Below are 15,932 nucleotides of genomic sequence, written 5' to 3' on the forward strand. Positions count from 1 at the left end.
AGTATGACCCCTGCCCCCTCCCCCCAGCATCTGTTCTGAGAAACCGCTTTCTTAAACTCCTGCAGATGATTCTTGCAAGCTTTGAAGGTTCATGGATTCGTCCAGTGATAACACTATTTCACTTCTCATGTAGTGAAAGTTCTTTCCCCCCTCTTCCCATCTCTTCCATGTTCAGATCAGTTTCAGAGAGTCCTCATCTGTCTGTACCTAGCAGATTTGAAAGATTATTTTGGCAATAAAAAAATTGGTTCCGTCCGCATGGTATTGGTGTGCTACTTGGGTTCTTGTATTAATGACTACTGGAAGACTTACTGCTCCTTCCTTTTTAGAAATATCCCTTGGGCTTCAGAAGGTCAGTTCTGTTCTGCTTCTTTTGCAGTCATATCCCATCCATCAGCACAGTGGGAATTATGTGGTCCATGGTATGCCTCCAAACTACAATCCAGGAAGCGACCAGATTGGTCCACTGAGGTCTTTGCCTCCAACCGTGAATTCTTCAGTACCATCTCAGCCCCCTCCGACCTACATGAGGTAACCCATTAGCAAGTTTTAGCTAATCAGCTTTATTCCCATCTCTTCATTATGCTTGTGGGGTTTGCTTAAGCTAATGTCTTTATTGTATTTCAGCCCTGGTCTAGATTCTGTGCCCAGTTCTACTTACATGAACCAGAATTCTTGCCTCCCGCCTGCTGGTCCCGTTTCTTATGCCCAGCAGATGACCATGCCGGTGGATATGCTAGCCTACCAGAACACTGCATCCAGTTTGCCTCAAGGTCCGTGCTATCCAGCAGTTCCCACTCATTCACTTCCACAGCAGCAAACAAATTATCACCAGCAGCCTCTCCTGTGAAAATGCAGAGTCGGAGCCTGGGAAGCGTTTCAGATGTTGCTGACCCGTAATCTTTTAAATTGTCCTTCCATTGATTTAAAAGGCTACTTCTGCTGAAGGGAACAGACAACTAAGCAATTTCAAAGTAAATGTTAATTCAGGCTTAACTGTTTTTCTGCATAGCCGTTTAAACTAGGTGAGCTGCGGTTGTGTGTTTTTTTTTAAAAAAAAACTTTCCAATCCTGACTTCTGAAATATTCTGTGTCTCCTCACTATTTATAAAAATGCCACTTCAATTTTTCCCTTGTAAAAGAAGCTTGAAAACAAAGCTGATATATGCAACTCCTGTTTGTTCTTTCCAGACTTTGGGAACATAGTCATTGTTTTTTAATGGAAGCCTTACATTTGAAGTGCTTTCTTTGAAACTCAGTTTAATTAGTTAGTTTGGATTTTGGTTTACACCCTTTTGAGATCATAATCTTAACAAGATTGCCTTTTGAGATTATACAATAAAATCTTTACGAACCTGAGAGGAAAACATTCTCTCTCTCTCTCTCTCTCTCTCTCTCTCTCTCTCTCTCTCTCTCTCTCTCTCTCTCTCTCTCTCTCTCTCTCTCTCACACACACACACACACACACACACACACACACACACACTTTGAATGTCAGAGAAGTTAATGGATTTTATGGTTTCTGCCAGAATGGATTTCTTACTTGCTTTTCTCAAAAATTAGTTTTATTGCTGTGGAGTAATATTCTCTATGTGAAGACGGAGAGTTTAAAGAGTACATTTTTAACTTCATAAATTCCCTAACCCAAATGGACCTGATCAAATCTGGATCAGTCTTTTCTCTCTGTTCTCATTCCCTGGCATTATTGAATATGAAGGAGAAGCTGATAATTATGCTGTAGTCACAGCAAGGATTTATGTGCAGATTTATTTTTTTTTAACCTTAACTGGTAAAATACACATTGTGTAAGGGAGTCCGAAAAGGGATATGTATTTTTCTATTGTTGGGAGGTCAAAAAGAGTTCCTGACCAGGTTTTTAAAAAGAAAAATTTTCTGTTCTGGATACTTCATTTCTTGCTACTCATGGATTTTATCCTATTAATAACAGGATTATTCTGAGGGAGGGAAAATAGATCTTGCATACACTATAGTTGGAAATGGGAATGGATACCTTATTAAAATAAGCAGAAATGTATAAGTCAGTGCAAAGAAACCATTGGCATTTTATACTATGCTCTGAAGAATTGTTCTGCAGTATCTGACACCCGTTGTATCTAGCATCAAATGAGCCCCATTTTTCACTTCCAATATTGGTGCTAAGTAAGCTATTTAGATTTCTAGTAATATAGTGATCTAGACTACGATGTCTTTGAGAAGGCGGTTTCAGAAAAACATAGCTGCTGTTCATCTCTTTCTACCAACAAGAACATTTGAGTTTTCCTTTTTGGTGTTGGTTTTATTTTAATCTTCTCAAAAATGTTTAATTTTAAAGGCTGCTTTTTAAAATCCTTATTTAGAACCAAGTCTGGGTTTTCTCATTCAGCTCCAACGTTTTATAAACAAAATGAGGATTTTGAATAGTGCATTGCTCTTCCACATTGATACATTATAGATGGTCCATTTATATTGATCACAATCTTTGATACTACTTTAAGCGGTACCCAATATCTGACTGTGATGTTGAGTTGAAACAGTCTTTTTTCACTGCATTTTCTCCTTTATATATAATGTATAAATAATAAATGTGTGTATATATATCCACTGGTCTGAGATTTTATACACAATATATATACTAATTCTCTCAAATCACTGAAGTTTTATAGATAGCTGCATTTGGCTCTATTGTTAATTGGTGTAATCTTAAAATGCATTTATGCAGGCTGTAAATATGTATAAATTCTGATGTTGAATTGGTGTATTTAGTGTTTCGGTGTCAGTAGGGATCATGTTTCTTCCCTTTTCTAAACTAAAATATTTATTGTTAAGGCATGATTATAATGATGCTTACCAAAGGAATTAACAAATTTCCATAGTTAGGGCCCAGACTTTCATTTGCATCAGTGAGTATTTAGCCATTGATTTGAATGGAATTTCAACTATACTGCAGACGTATAACTATTTTTATATTAAGAGTAAACAATACTTGCTTTGCTTGACATACATTAACTAAATAAATAGAAATTCTTTACAGTTCATAATGAGTGTTGTTTTGTAATTTATTTTGTGGGTGTTCAATTAAGGTTTGATTTATGTTTAGAAATAATTTGCTATCTTAAATTTGTATTTGAAAAATTGCCCAAGATAATTGTCCAAACTATATCACCATATGTTTCAGGGTTTTTTTTCCTTACAGAGATTCATTCTTAAATAGCCTTGTGATTTCAAAGGCTATGGAGTCCAAATATTTTCATATTTCCATTTGCCATGCCACATCCCCTATTAAAGTTGCAAGAGTTTTAAATATCCCTTATTATAGCGACCCCCAGCCTTTTGGGCACCAGGGACCGGTTTGGTGGAAAGAGGTTTTTCTGTGGATCAGAGGGGGCATGGTTTCGCATGCTGCCTGTATCCCGCGGATGGGGTTTTGCAGACCAGTTTCTGGTATACCGAGGACCGGGTGTTGGGGATCCCTGCCTTATTACTTTTGTGCTGACATGGTTTTTCAGAAAATAAAAGAGCCTAGAAATGTAATACTTCCTTTACTATATATCAGTGCTGCCCCTTATCCAATTTAATGGCACCAGTGGTGGAATTATATTAATCTTCTCATCGTTCCTATCACCTATCTCCTCCCACTTATGACTGTATGAGTGTAACCTTGTTGCTGGTATCCTTAAGATTTATATTGATTGTTTTCCTAGAACTATCATTAAGTGTTGTACCTTATGATTCTTGACGAATGTATCTTTTCCTTTATGTACACCGAGAGCATATGCACCAAGACAAATTCCTTGTGTGTCCAATCACACTTGGCCAATAAAGAATTATATTCTATTCTATTACACCCCATCCCCCAAACTTCATACAAGCCCTTCATAGCTATTGCTGATTAGATTGGGGAGACATGCAGAATGGGTACAAAGAGGAAAGCGAAAGGATACATAGAATTACATAGAATCATAGGGCTGGAAGGGACCTTGGAGGTCTCCTAATCCAACCCCCCCCCCCCAAAGCCAGGAGACCATATATCATCTAGGACAGGGGTGGGCAAATATGGCCCCTTTATGATCTGTGGACTTCAACTCCCAGAATTCCTGAGCCAGCTTGGCTGTCTCAGGAATTTTGGGAGTTGAAGTCCACAGGTAAAAGGGCCACATTTGCCCACCCCGATCTAGGACAAATAGATATCAATCATTTCTTGAAGCAATGGAGCGCCTCCAACTCCGGGAGGCAAACTGTTCCATTGATTAATTGATCTTAATGTCAGGAAGTTTCTCCTTAGTTCCAGGTTGCAACTCGCTTTATCGAGCGTCCACCCATTGCTTCTTGTCCTGCCCTCAGTTGCTTTGAAGAATAAGTTGACCCCCTCTGTGACTGACCCTTAAGTACCAGAAGGCAACTGTCATGCCACCCCTATTCATTGAACTAGACAGCCTTAGTTCCCTTAACCATTCCTCATATGATTTAACCACCGAACTTCTTATCTTTGTTGCTGTTCTTTGCACTTTTTTTCAGGGTCTCAGCATCTTTTGGGCATTGTGATGACCAAAACTGGACACAGTATTCCAAGCGTGACCTCTCTAGCACCACTCTTAGGTTGTGTTTTTGTAAAAGGTATTGTTAATCGTGTAATGCCTGAATATAACCCATAATTTCTCAAAAATGTGCCAGGATGCTGCACATAATCAGGAAGTGGTTTGTTTGCTTTTGTAATAAACTTATGTAGAAAATTTAACTCCTCGTGACACTGAATTAAATTTACTTTGAAATTGCATTTTAAGTGGTGGACGAAACAGGGATTCTACTACAGAAAGATGGGATCAGTGAAATGCATTCTGAAGATTTAATCTGTAGAAAAATGCTGTTATTCTGGTTAATTGTTCAAGATCAGATTTAATCATTTCTTTCCTGCAACAAATTACATTATGAATATTTATGTACAATATTTTTCAAGCAACCTCTGGTATTAACTGTGCAATCTATTACTTTAGAATATCTTGTCTCCAACTTATTTGCACAGACTTGTGCAAATAAAACTTGTTTAACAAATTCTTTAGTTGTCTTTAGTTGTGTTTTATATTGTGGTGGCGCAGTGGGTAGAATGCAGTACTGCAGGCTACTTCTGCTGACTGCTGGCTGCCAGCAGTTTGGCAGTTCGATCCTGACTGGGTCAAGATTGACTCAGCCTTCCATCCTTCCAAGATTGGTAAAATGAGGGCCCAGATTGTTGGGGGCAATATGCTGACTCTGTAAAATGCTTAGAGAGGGGCTGTAAAGCATTGTGAAGTGGTATATAAGTCTAAGTGCTATTGCTATTGCTTCATGGTTGATTCCCAGTATTTTAAATTTGTTTGTTTCTTGGAATGGAAGCTGGCTTTTCTTCAGGCTAGCTCCAGAAGTAAATTGCCTTCTCCTATCATTATTGCATTACATTGGACAGGTGGGAGTGTTTTTTGTGGAAATCAAAATGGCGACTATACATAATTCCAAGCCTCAGGCCAATTGCATTCACAATTGATATCAGCAATGGACCCTTAGCACTCCAAAGGTAGCTAATACTGATGCCAGATGACCTTTTCATTCAGTTTAGTTCTTTTCTATATACTTGGGTGTCTTTTCAACTGCAGGGATTGTAAAGAAAATTATGTGCTGAAACCAAATATCGCCACAAGCCTATAAAGCTTGACACAGCATGATTCGGAACAAAGAGCAGTTATGTTTGCATAAGCAGTCGTTGCCTTTTGTAGCTAATTGCTTCTCCTGGAAAATTGTTTCTTTGAATAGCTCCAAAACTCTGGAAAATATAGGATCTTGTGATACGCGATGCTAGAGGTGATGATTGATAGTGGAAAGGCCCAAGAGATGTGCAAAATATTTTTAAAATGGAACAGTTGTGAATTTGAAAAGAGCTGTTTTGACCTCATTGGAAGTGTTCCAATGCTCCTCCAAGCCTAAAATATCTCACTTTGCAGTTAAAACACTCAGTGGGGTTTAAGAAATTTCTGCTGAGGCCAGAACAGCTCATTCTGGAGTCGGGGCTGTTCACATTTCAAATATTTTACAACCTCTAGATAATTCCACCCTCACAAAGTTCCTTCAGTTTTTTCAAACAATCACCTAGATACCATTCTCAAATTCCAGATTTACAGCATACATACATAGTCTCAGTCCATATGTGTGGTAGTAGGCCATCTTTATCTAGACTGCTCATGTGTATGAGCCCACTGATCCAGAAAGGAACTATTGTTCTTGCAATGTAACATGGTCCTCCAGCTTTGTAGATAATTATAGTATTGGTTAGCTATATCAGATTGTACAACCTTGGGCAAGCTGTATATATGTGGATATCAACTCCCAGTATTCTCAACAATGACTACATTGGTTGGGAATTCTAGTTTATGTCTGCATCTGAAGCCTGTCTGCTTGGCAAAGCTGGATTACATACAGAAGGATATTTGGGACAATAATGCTGTATTTATATTGCTGATTATATTACTGCCTCTGTGGATAAATGCAGTCGCAGCATATTTCTCTTGTTAACTTCACACTGACATTGTGGTGTTGAGACACCAATTGCTGATACGTCTTTTCTAAAAAAAAATAGGAAAGTGGGAGAATGATGAGGAATCAAGAAAGCAAAAAGTTCAGAATATTAGCAGTTATTAAAACAAAATATTACTCAGAACATAACACAAGCTAAGGATACCTTATGACCCAGTTAAGTGGGAATAAAGGATTATATAATTTGCCCTCCTTATAAGGCTTGGAAGCAAACTGTTCCTGTGAGTCATTCTTCCCCTGTAATTCACACGATCCTATACTGTCAATTACTTATTTGCATTGACGGCATCACTTGAATCTTTGAGTGTTTTGGCATCTTTAACAGAAGAAAAGAGCCCCTATAATCCTATTGGGATTGCTGAATCTTCCAAATTATCTTGTACCATTTTGGAATGCTCAGCTGCTGACAATCTGGCATCCTCTTAAGAGAGATAAAATACAAGTAGATCAGAGAGGACAATAAAAATTTATGATGTGTAAAGTTGGTTTGAAGTCAATAAAGGTTTTGGACAGTTATTTCTCATTCATTAATGTACCTGATTTCTAAATGGAATGAAACAAAGTCAGATAATAAAAACTGTTCATCTTTACATATGTAACTTCAATTTCAAAGAACTTCCTATACCTATTTTTTTTTAAAAAAAAGCTAAGATACTTTTTGATGCTTGTCTATGGAGGTTTTCAATCATCTAGGTCATGGTTGTCCCAAAGATGCTTTTTCAAGAGGCAACTGGACTTTCTGGTTTTTCTTTGAAGACGTTGAAGAGCTGAAGAAGTTTCTTGGATGAGAAGCGAAACGTCTTCAAAGAAAACCCAGAAAGTCCATTTGCCTCTTGAAAAAGCATCTTTGGGACATTTTTGATCCTTGCTATGTTCATTGTCTGTTAACGGTTCTGTTTTACACACAACTTTGTTTAATACTCCAGAACTGATAGCAATCTATTGTTTTATTTCCAGAAGAAGGAAAATTCCTCTTGACAAATTACAGTATTCAAAATTATTAGCAATTCTTCTTTTTATATGGTTGTTCATGGCTGCTTTCATAACCAAAATAATTCAGAGAAGAGGTACAGTATTATGTTTTAATGGCACATTTCTCATGACAGAATTTCTTTACTCTTTTAACTTATTGTCATTACTGTTGCTTTATCATTGTATGTCTGTTAATTTTATTGGCATTAGACCTATGTCTGGATGAGACAAACTAAGCTTCAGATATTTTGTTCTGATGTATCCTAACAAAGCAAGAAATAAGGCATATTATGACTTCAACCCATTTACCAGCAGTGGTCAGAGGAATTCTGAGTAACAGGTTAATCTCTGTGTGGTTTTCCTCTCCACTTACTGAGGTGCTCTGAGGGAGGGAGGGAGGGATGGTCAAGAGGGAGAATGGCTTACAATAAAGCAGTTCCCACAGCATTTCAGACTACTAATTCGTCTTTCTGTGCCGAGAGAATTTTTCTAATTTTCATATTCTTCATAGCCCCAGTGGTGATTGATCAAATTTGAACATTCTTTATTTTTTGTTCATTCTTTATCAGCTTCTCCCCTGACAGCCAATGTAGTCTCATCTGTTAAGTTTTCAGAGTTATCCTGCTGATGGAGAGACTTCCCTGCCCACTTCACACAGTTTCTTTTCAATATACTGTGGTTTGAAAAAAGAAAAATAACAAAAGAGGAAAAGTACGCTGTGTGTGGCTTCTAGATTGCTTTTCCTACATCTTTGTCAGCAATGGCCCTAGGAGGCATTTGTTGAATCACTTTCGGTTTGCATGTTTCTGCTCCCCCCTTGTGTCTACCAGGAAGCAAAGGGAGGCTGTGTGTACATACACTCTGAACTGAAGAAAAGGGGACTTTGAATGGAACAGTCGGCAATATTGTGAACTGCTACCCAACTGCCTCTCTCTCCCACCGGGGAAATTCTTTTCTGAAAGAATCCACTAATTTCACCCAGCCTGGTTTTGAATTGGTTTTTCTTTTGCCAGCAATTTTCACCTCACTAAATTTGTCCAGTTCTATTCTGGGGAAGTTATTATGCTGATAAAGACTAAGCCAATGGTGTCCATGATTTGGTGGGGGGGGGGGGGGGGAACCACAGAGTGGTGAAATTCAAATTTTTTTACTACCGGTTCTGTGGACATGGCTTGGGTGTGGTATAGCTTGGGTGTGGCAGGGGAAGGATACTGCAAAATCTCTATTCCCACCCCACTCGGGGGCCAGCCAGAGGTGGTATTTGCCGGTTCTCCGAACTACTCAAAATTTCCTCTACTGGTTCTCCAGAATCTGTCAGAACCTGCTGAATTTCACCCCTGGATAAGGGCATGATGAGTTATTGTCACTAGTTCTTGCTCCGGGTAGGGCTGCAAGAGTTGCACCAGCTCAAGCTAGGCCATTAAGTAGTAGCTGTCAAAGAAGAGATCCAAGTTGCGGACTTATTCTTTTGGAGGACATGCTATGCAAAGTAATAACCAGAGCCAACAGAGAATTAGATAGTCTTTTCACAAGCAGCAATGCCATCTTGCAGTTCAGCTTGTTTTGTCTCATCCAGGCCTTCGCAGCCTCCATGCACTGGGTCGAGACTTCCATGGCATCTCTGACCCAGAGCAGTGGACTATAATTGAGCATTACTGCCTGCTCAGGAAGGAGCACTATTGCTGCAGAGCCAAGCCTCTGTTAGCCAACCCTTATGCATCATCTAAAAAGGACACCATAATCAACTATGAAACATCAATGAGAATCAACTCGGAACACTTCTGTCACTCCAGGTTGTACCAAGTGGCCAAGGCAATGTCAGATCCATGTCCAGGCCTGGATCCTGACTGAAAAGGATCCATTACCTCTAGGCACTGTATATCTGAAGCCTACATCAACTTCTGAACGTCCCTTCCTAAAAAGGGAATCAAGGTGATAGTTGTCTAAATTAGATCCAAGGAAAGCCAGCATACTACCATCTTGTTAAAGACATCTGACTTGCATTTACCAGAGACACTGACCACTTCCTAATCCCTCAGGCCATCTGAAGGCACCTCCATCTAAACTACAGGCCAGAAACGTCATATTGAAAAGGATCCTACTTGTCAGAGTCTGCAAGCAGAAATAAATACTGGACAACTATAAAAGCATTGCTTCTGGACCCTAAGATTCAAAGTCACGATTATGGCAAATTTTGCCAGTAAAATGTGCAAATGTTTCACAACAACCAGGCAGTGATGAAATCTGAACTGGTTTGCTACCGGTTCGCTTGCTGAACGCTCCGCACCAAGCGCGTGCATGCGCACTTTGTACCAAATGCGCGGTGCGCATGCATGCACAGTATGCACCAAAAGGAGGCTTGGGAAGGTAAGTAGAACACTGGGGGGGGGGGATCAACTGTGGCATGCGATCTTGGGAACCTTTTTAAAAATAAAAAAAAGATTCCGACAATCGCGTGGCACAGCTTTTTTTTTTTTTTTTTTTTACCTTTTTAAAGTATTTTTTTGCTACCGGTTTGGGCGAATAGGTAGTAAAAAAATGCTTTAAAAAATTAAAAAAAAGAGGCTAGTATCATCACCGCTGTGCCGTGCGATCGTCTAAGCCTTTTTTTTACTTTTTTAAAGCATTATTTTACTACCTATTCGCCCAAACCGGTAATAAAAAATGCTTAAAAAGTTTTTTAAAAAAGTTCCGACAATCAGCTGAGCGTGCGATCGTTATAACTTTTCTTTTTTTTACTTTTTAAAGCATTTTAAAAAATCAAACCTCAAACTCCAGCCTGACCTTCTTATCATCCCTCCTGAATCTACCCAGTCAGAGTCCAAGTCTTCCCGAATCTGAGCGATTTTTTTATACAGACACTGCACAAAGTCCTCGGCCCTGCCCTCCAAGGGGTCCTCCCGCGCTCCCTGGTGGAGCAGGGAGTGGGTCACTCTAAACAGGGTGGCTGACTAAACAGGGCGATTATCTGATGACGCAATAAGAGTGGCAAAATAGTTACATTTTGCCGCTTTTATCACCACTAGGTAAGTCTTAATATTAGATCTTACCAGTGTTCGGTCGGATTCAGGAAGGCTGGCCCTCCAACTGCTCTCCAGGTGTCTTTTCTGGCGCTTCATCTCCCTCAGATCCTCGGTGAACCAAGGAGCCAGGTGAGACCGGTGCCAGGTCAGAGGTCGCAAAGTCATGACTCGATCCAAAGCTCCAGCAGCCGCCCTGTCCCAGGCGGCCATTAGGTCTTCAGTCGAGGCGTGAACCAGAGCCTCAGGGAATGGCCCAAGCTCCGTCTGGAACTTATCAGATTCCATCAGGCGCCTGGGGCGGTACCATCTCATCAGTTCCGCCTCCCTGTGGCGGGGTGTGGCTGTTTGAAGGTCAAAACGAAGGAGGGAGTGATTTGACCATGACAAGGGCTCAGTCGCTATATCCCCTATCTCAAGATCACTCAACCACTGACCAGAGACAAAAACCAAGTCCAGCGTGTTTCCCCCTGTGTGAGTAGGGCCATGAACTAACTGGGTCAGGTCCATAGCCATCATGGAAGCCATGAACTCCCGAGCCGCCTCAGACGTTTCACCGATGGATGGCAAGTTGAAATCCCCCATGACCATAAGCCTGGGGGTATCAACCGCCACCGCGGTTGTCGAACATACTGACATTGTAAACACAAAACAAGAAATAAATATCAAAGATCATTTTAGAACTATTATTTGGAACTATCAGCAACTGAAAACTATTTCACATGTTAAAAACTAACTGATGACACTGTGGATGTATCTCCCTAGAAATGGAGATTAATTGATTCAATGCAGAAAAAAAACACTGTTCTGGTATCCAGCTGATATCTCTTACTGTGTTGTGACACCGAACCCCGAGCCTGTCTTATCGGAGGGAGAAGACTCCAAAGGTGAAGGAGAGGAGTTGGCCAGGCCTCCCTCTCCAGGACCCTCCTCTCTGGCAATGCCTCAGGTGTCTCCCAAGAGAGAAGAGATTGGCCAGGAGCCAGGTATCTCCGAACAGTCGCAGTCGGACAGTGATGAAGATAAGACAGTGACGGCCATGGCCAGGGGGGCTTTTTATCAGGTTCGCCTGATACGCCAGTTGCGTCCCTTTCTAGATCGGGACTCCCTACACACGGTCACTCAGGCACTCGTCACCTCCCACCTGAACTACTGCAATGCTCTCTACATGGGGCTCCCCCTGGGGTGCACCCGGAGGCTCCAGCTGGTCCAGAATGCGACCGCGTGGGGGATTATGGGAGCGACGGGGTGCTCCCATGTGACACCTCTCCTGCGCGAGCTGCACTGGCTCCCAGTGGTCTTCTGGGTGTGCTTCAAGGTGTTGGTGACCACCTTTAAAGCGCTCCATGGCTTAGGGCCGGGGTATTTACGAGACTGCCTTCTGCCACCAATAGCCTCCCACCGGCCAGTATGCTCGCACAGAGAGGGCCTCCTCAGGGTGCCGTCTGCCAGACAGTGTCAGCTGGCGACCCCCAGGGGGAGAGCCTTCTCTGTGGCGGCGCCCGCCCTCTGGAACAACCTCCCCCCAGAGATACGTACAATACCAGACCTCCGGACTTTTCGTTGGGCCCTGAAAACTTATTTATTTCACCTAGCCGGGCTGGCTTGATCCCACAGTTTTGGTTAAATTTAATTGATTTTAATTGGGTTGTTTTAAATTGTGGCCAAAAATATTTAATTATTTTTAAAATGTTTTTAAATTTTGTATGTTCTGTTTTATTCTGGCTGTTCACCGCCCTGAGTCCTGCTGGAGAAAGGCAGTATACAAATTAAAATAAATAAATAAATAAATAAATAAATAAATAAATAAATAAATAAATAAATAAATAAGTAAGTAAGTAAGTAAGTAAGTAAGTAAGTAAGTCTTGGCTGGATCCACGCCAGTGTCGGAGAGACAAGCGCACGCAGCAGAAAAGAAGGCGTGCCAGAGATTAAGTTTAGTCACTCGACCACATTTCACAGGGGATAAAAGGGGGCGTGGTGGCCATTCAGGCTCTGTGACGGACAAAACTAAACAACTAGCGAGTGGGATTGTATTTCTGAAACTACGTTATCTGCCTACCTTGGATTTAATACGGACTGGACTTGACAATTCTTTGACTTTGTGTATTTGTTTTGGTTTATCTGACGGAAGAGGAACACCTCCCTCTCTGAGTAAAGTTCTTGGCAAGCAGCTACTGGGTTGCTGCCAATCCTGTTATCGAAGGAATTTATTGTCTGCAAGTTTTATTTAACCCCTGGCTGACTGTTTGTGTGCATGTGTGAGATGGGGACAGAACATACTGGTGGAACAATAAGCAATGTCAGAAGATCTTCATACTCAAAACAGTAGGTGTTGGTGGATGTGCAGTTAATCTGACTCAAATACAGCAGACACTGAATATCAAAAACAACTTAAATCAGATTCCAAAACCGACAGCCAGGAGAACCAAGACAGAACTGGTATAAGATTTGGATGTTTTATTCCTGTATCCATTTAGCTACCATAGGCTGAAACAATACTTTTTGAATTATTTTCAAGGTAGCCCTGTGTAGATTGCATTACTATAATTATGGACATTTGTAAAATCTGTTCTGCAACTAACATTTTGAAAGCAGTTCTTGCAAAGAGGAAGAATTCGCCTTTATATCAAATGCAACCTTCAACAGAATGTTATACTGTGGTTAGCTCTTGTTCCAGATTCTTGATTTCCATCTGCTTCCTATTTTATCGCTTTCCACCATCGAAATGTCAATATTCCATGCCCGCTGAATATAATCAGCCTTCATTGGACTATTTTTATTCTGTTCTGCCTTCTTTCATCTTTAAGTTCTACCACCTCCAAAGATTTTTTTGTGTACTTGGGGAACCTCCAAGTTTTCCTTTTAGGCACCAATAGCGCTGCTATGGCTACGGAAGCTTATGCATTCACACAATTGGTATAGAGATGGCAACTTGGAAAAACAAGCTGATTCAATGCAGTTTACTTCCATTTGAATATCCCAGACAGTAAGTAAGCAGGAGACATTCTGTGTCTCGTGCCTGAGGGAGGATTTGAATGTGATGCTGCGGAAGGATAAACATATATGTATTCCCATACTATTAATATATATTTAATAACAATTTAGATATATGTTAGCCTCTGTGCTATAGCATCTGAAGAAAAAAAAATCAAACCTCAAACTCCAGCCTGACCTTCTTATCACATTTGTGGTATCTCCAACAGCTCTTTGTGTTCTACTGTTGCTATGCAACCTATTACAGGAATAATATTCAAGTTGCCCCTTTTGTGGTGAATTTTATTCACCAGCTGCCCATTTATCAGCAGCAGCTGTATTGCAAGATATGTGTGTCTTTATAGGATTTTTCCTTTAGCCTTGACTAAGGATTGCTGGGCACTTCTTCCTTGAACTACAACTTAAATCTAAGTTAGTGAAATATTTCATGCCTCCTTGTTCTCCACAGCTGTGGGCAATGGGAACAAAAATGCTGACTAGCAAAACATTTTAATGTTCTGATTTTCAATGCATTACTTCTAGTATAGACATACATTGACCTATAATAGGAATTGGAATAAGATGTAGTTTTCGGTGAATTTAAAAATGACAGCTTTTAGAAAATTAATGAATCTATAATTAAATGAGCAGAAACATTATTTTTAGAATGTACGGTAGTTAATTTTACCTCACTAAAATTAAGGTTATTGTATACAAGTAGTCCTTAATTTAGAATAGTTATTTAGTGATTGTTCAAAGTTACAATGGCACTAAAAACAATTTGCAGGATCTCCATGATCAAAATTTGGATGCTTGGCAACTGGTTCATATTTATGACAGTGGCGGTGTCTCAGAATCATGTAATCAGCTTTTGCCACATTTTGACAGGCAAAGTCAATGGAGAAGCAACATTACTAACTTAACAACTGCAATGATTCACGTAACAACTATGGAAAGAAAGATTGTAAAATGGAGCAAAACTCACTTAACAAATGTTTCACTTAGCAACATAAATTTTGGGCTTAATTGAGGTTATAAATCGAGAATTACCTGTAATCCATTCATCTTGCTAATGTGCAGACAGCATCGTTTTAATAGCTCTTTGCTTAGAAGATAAAGCAGAAATGCATGTTAAACTCAGTCACAGAGAAAAGAAGAATCCATCTTTAAAGTTTTTTGCCCCTGTCTGAGATAGAGGCAACCGGAGATAATTTTAGAATTGGAAGGTTGGTTTTTTTTCCAGATAGGAAGTCCTTTAAAAGTATTGCTTTATTTATGCTTTATTTATGCAGTTGGACAGTTCTTAAAGTGCCCTTAGATTCAGGTTGCAATCATCTAATCTTCATTTATTAACAAGGTTTTAATTTCCTATTGACCAATCAAAAACTTAATCACAGTGAATTATAACATATTAATATCTTCTGCCTAACAGCCTAATTATAATTAGTAAGTAGCACTGGTCTTTTGGGGAGACCTCAGATCAAACATTGTCTAGGATTGTGAGCTAAATAGGATTGTGGTGGATTAAAGACCGTCAAGAAATTCCACAGGGGAAGATTTGACAGGGATTTTTGAAGAAAAAAATCTTGGAAAAAAGGCAATGGCAAACCATTTCAGCCAGTCCTGTCATTATTTATGAACAGTCTGTGGGAATAGTTCCAAGTACAGCTTTATTAATATAAAGGAGAATATTTGTAGCTCAGGGTTGCCATGAGGGTTCTTTGGTGCTCTCTGGGCTTGCTTGTTTTCTTGCAGATGTTTTATTACTCAGACTAGGTAACATCATCAGCGCTAGCACTTAGAGCACCAAAGTCCCCTGAAATTTGATATTATGTGGTTGAGCATTTTCATCCAAGAATTCATTTGATGAAGAAAACGGCTCCTATGCAATTTGTGCCAATTTATACCAGTGGTTTGGAAACACACCAAAATTTTTTCCTGCCGAACCACTTGACCATTTTTCTGCCCTCATTCACACATCATATTGTGTAGTTGCTTTAGTTGTGCATCTTGTCTCCCATTTACTTCCATATATATATTACCATGGGATCAAAACAGCATCGACTTCTTGTCCAAATCCTTTACCCAAAAGGAAAAAAAAAACCCCGTTTCTAAAACTAGAAAACAATTGTATATATTATATTGTACTGAGGCTGGTGAAGGTTCCTCAGCTCTAGGATGAGCTTTTAACCCAGGAGTTTGTTGTGTGCAATGTAAGGAAGAGTGCTAACAAAATTCATAGTGCCATGCTGCAGTCTGCCTGTTTGTCTTCTATCATTAACCATCTGTGTTAAAAATCCAGCAGTGGGAAAAAAATGAAGAAAATGGTTTTACTTACATGAAATATGACTCAAAGAAGAAAATATATTTGAATATCATCATGCTTAAGAATAATGCTCTCAA

General features: G+C 39.9%; 1 protein-coding gene across 3 annotated transcripts in view; it reads left to right on the forward strand.

The window, feature by feature from the left end:
• The window catches only part of STAM2 (signal transducing adaptor molecule 2), a 29,766-nt gene extending 24,714 nt beyond the window's left edge, over positions 1 to 5,052 (forward strand). For all 3 annotated transcript variants that reach the window (XM_070942369.1, XM_070942451.1, XM_070942533.1), the window contains exons 13-14: positions 380 to 531; positions 628 to 5,052. In XM_070942369.1, coding sequence (XP_070798470.1) covers positions 380 to 531; positions 628 to 850 — 375 coding nt within the window. In that variant the 3' untranslated portion in view covers positions 851 to 5,052. The remainder of the gene's footprint in view (positions 1 to 379; positions 532 to 627) is intronic.
• Positions 5,053 to 15,932: the final 10,880 nt, after the last annotated feature.

The sequence above is a fragment of the Pituophis catenifer genome, unplaced genomic scaffold (genome assembly GCF_029215685.1).
Source record: "Pituophis catenifer annectens isolate HBS135680 unplaced genomic scaffold, rPitCat1.0.hap2 SCAF_1, whole genome shotgun sequence".
NCBI classification, from domain to species: Eukaryota; Metazoa; Chordata; class Lepidosauria; order Squamata; family Colubridae; genus Pituophis; species Pituophis catenifer.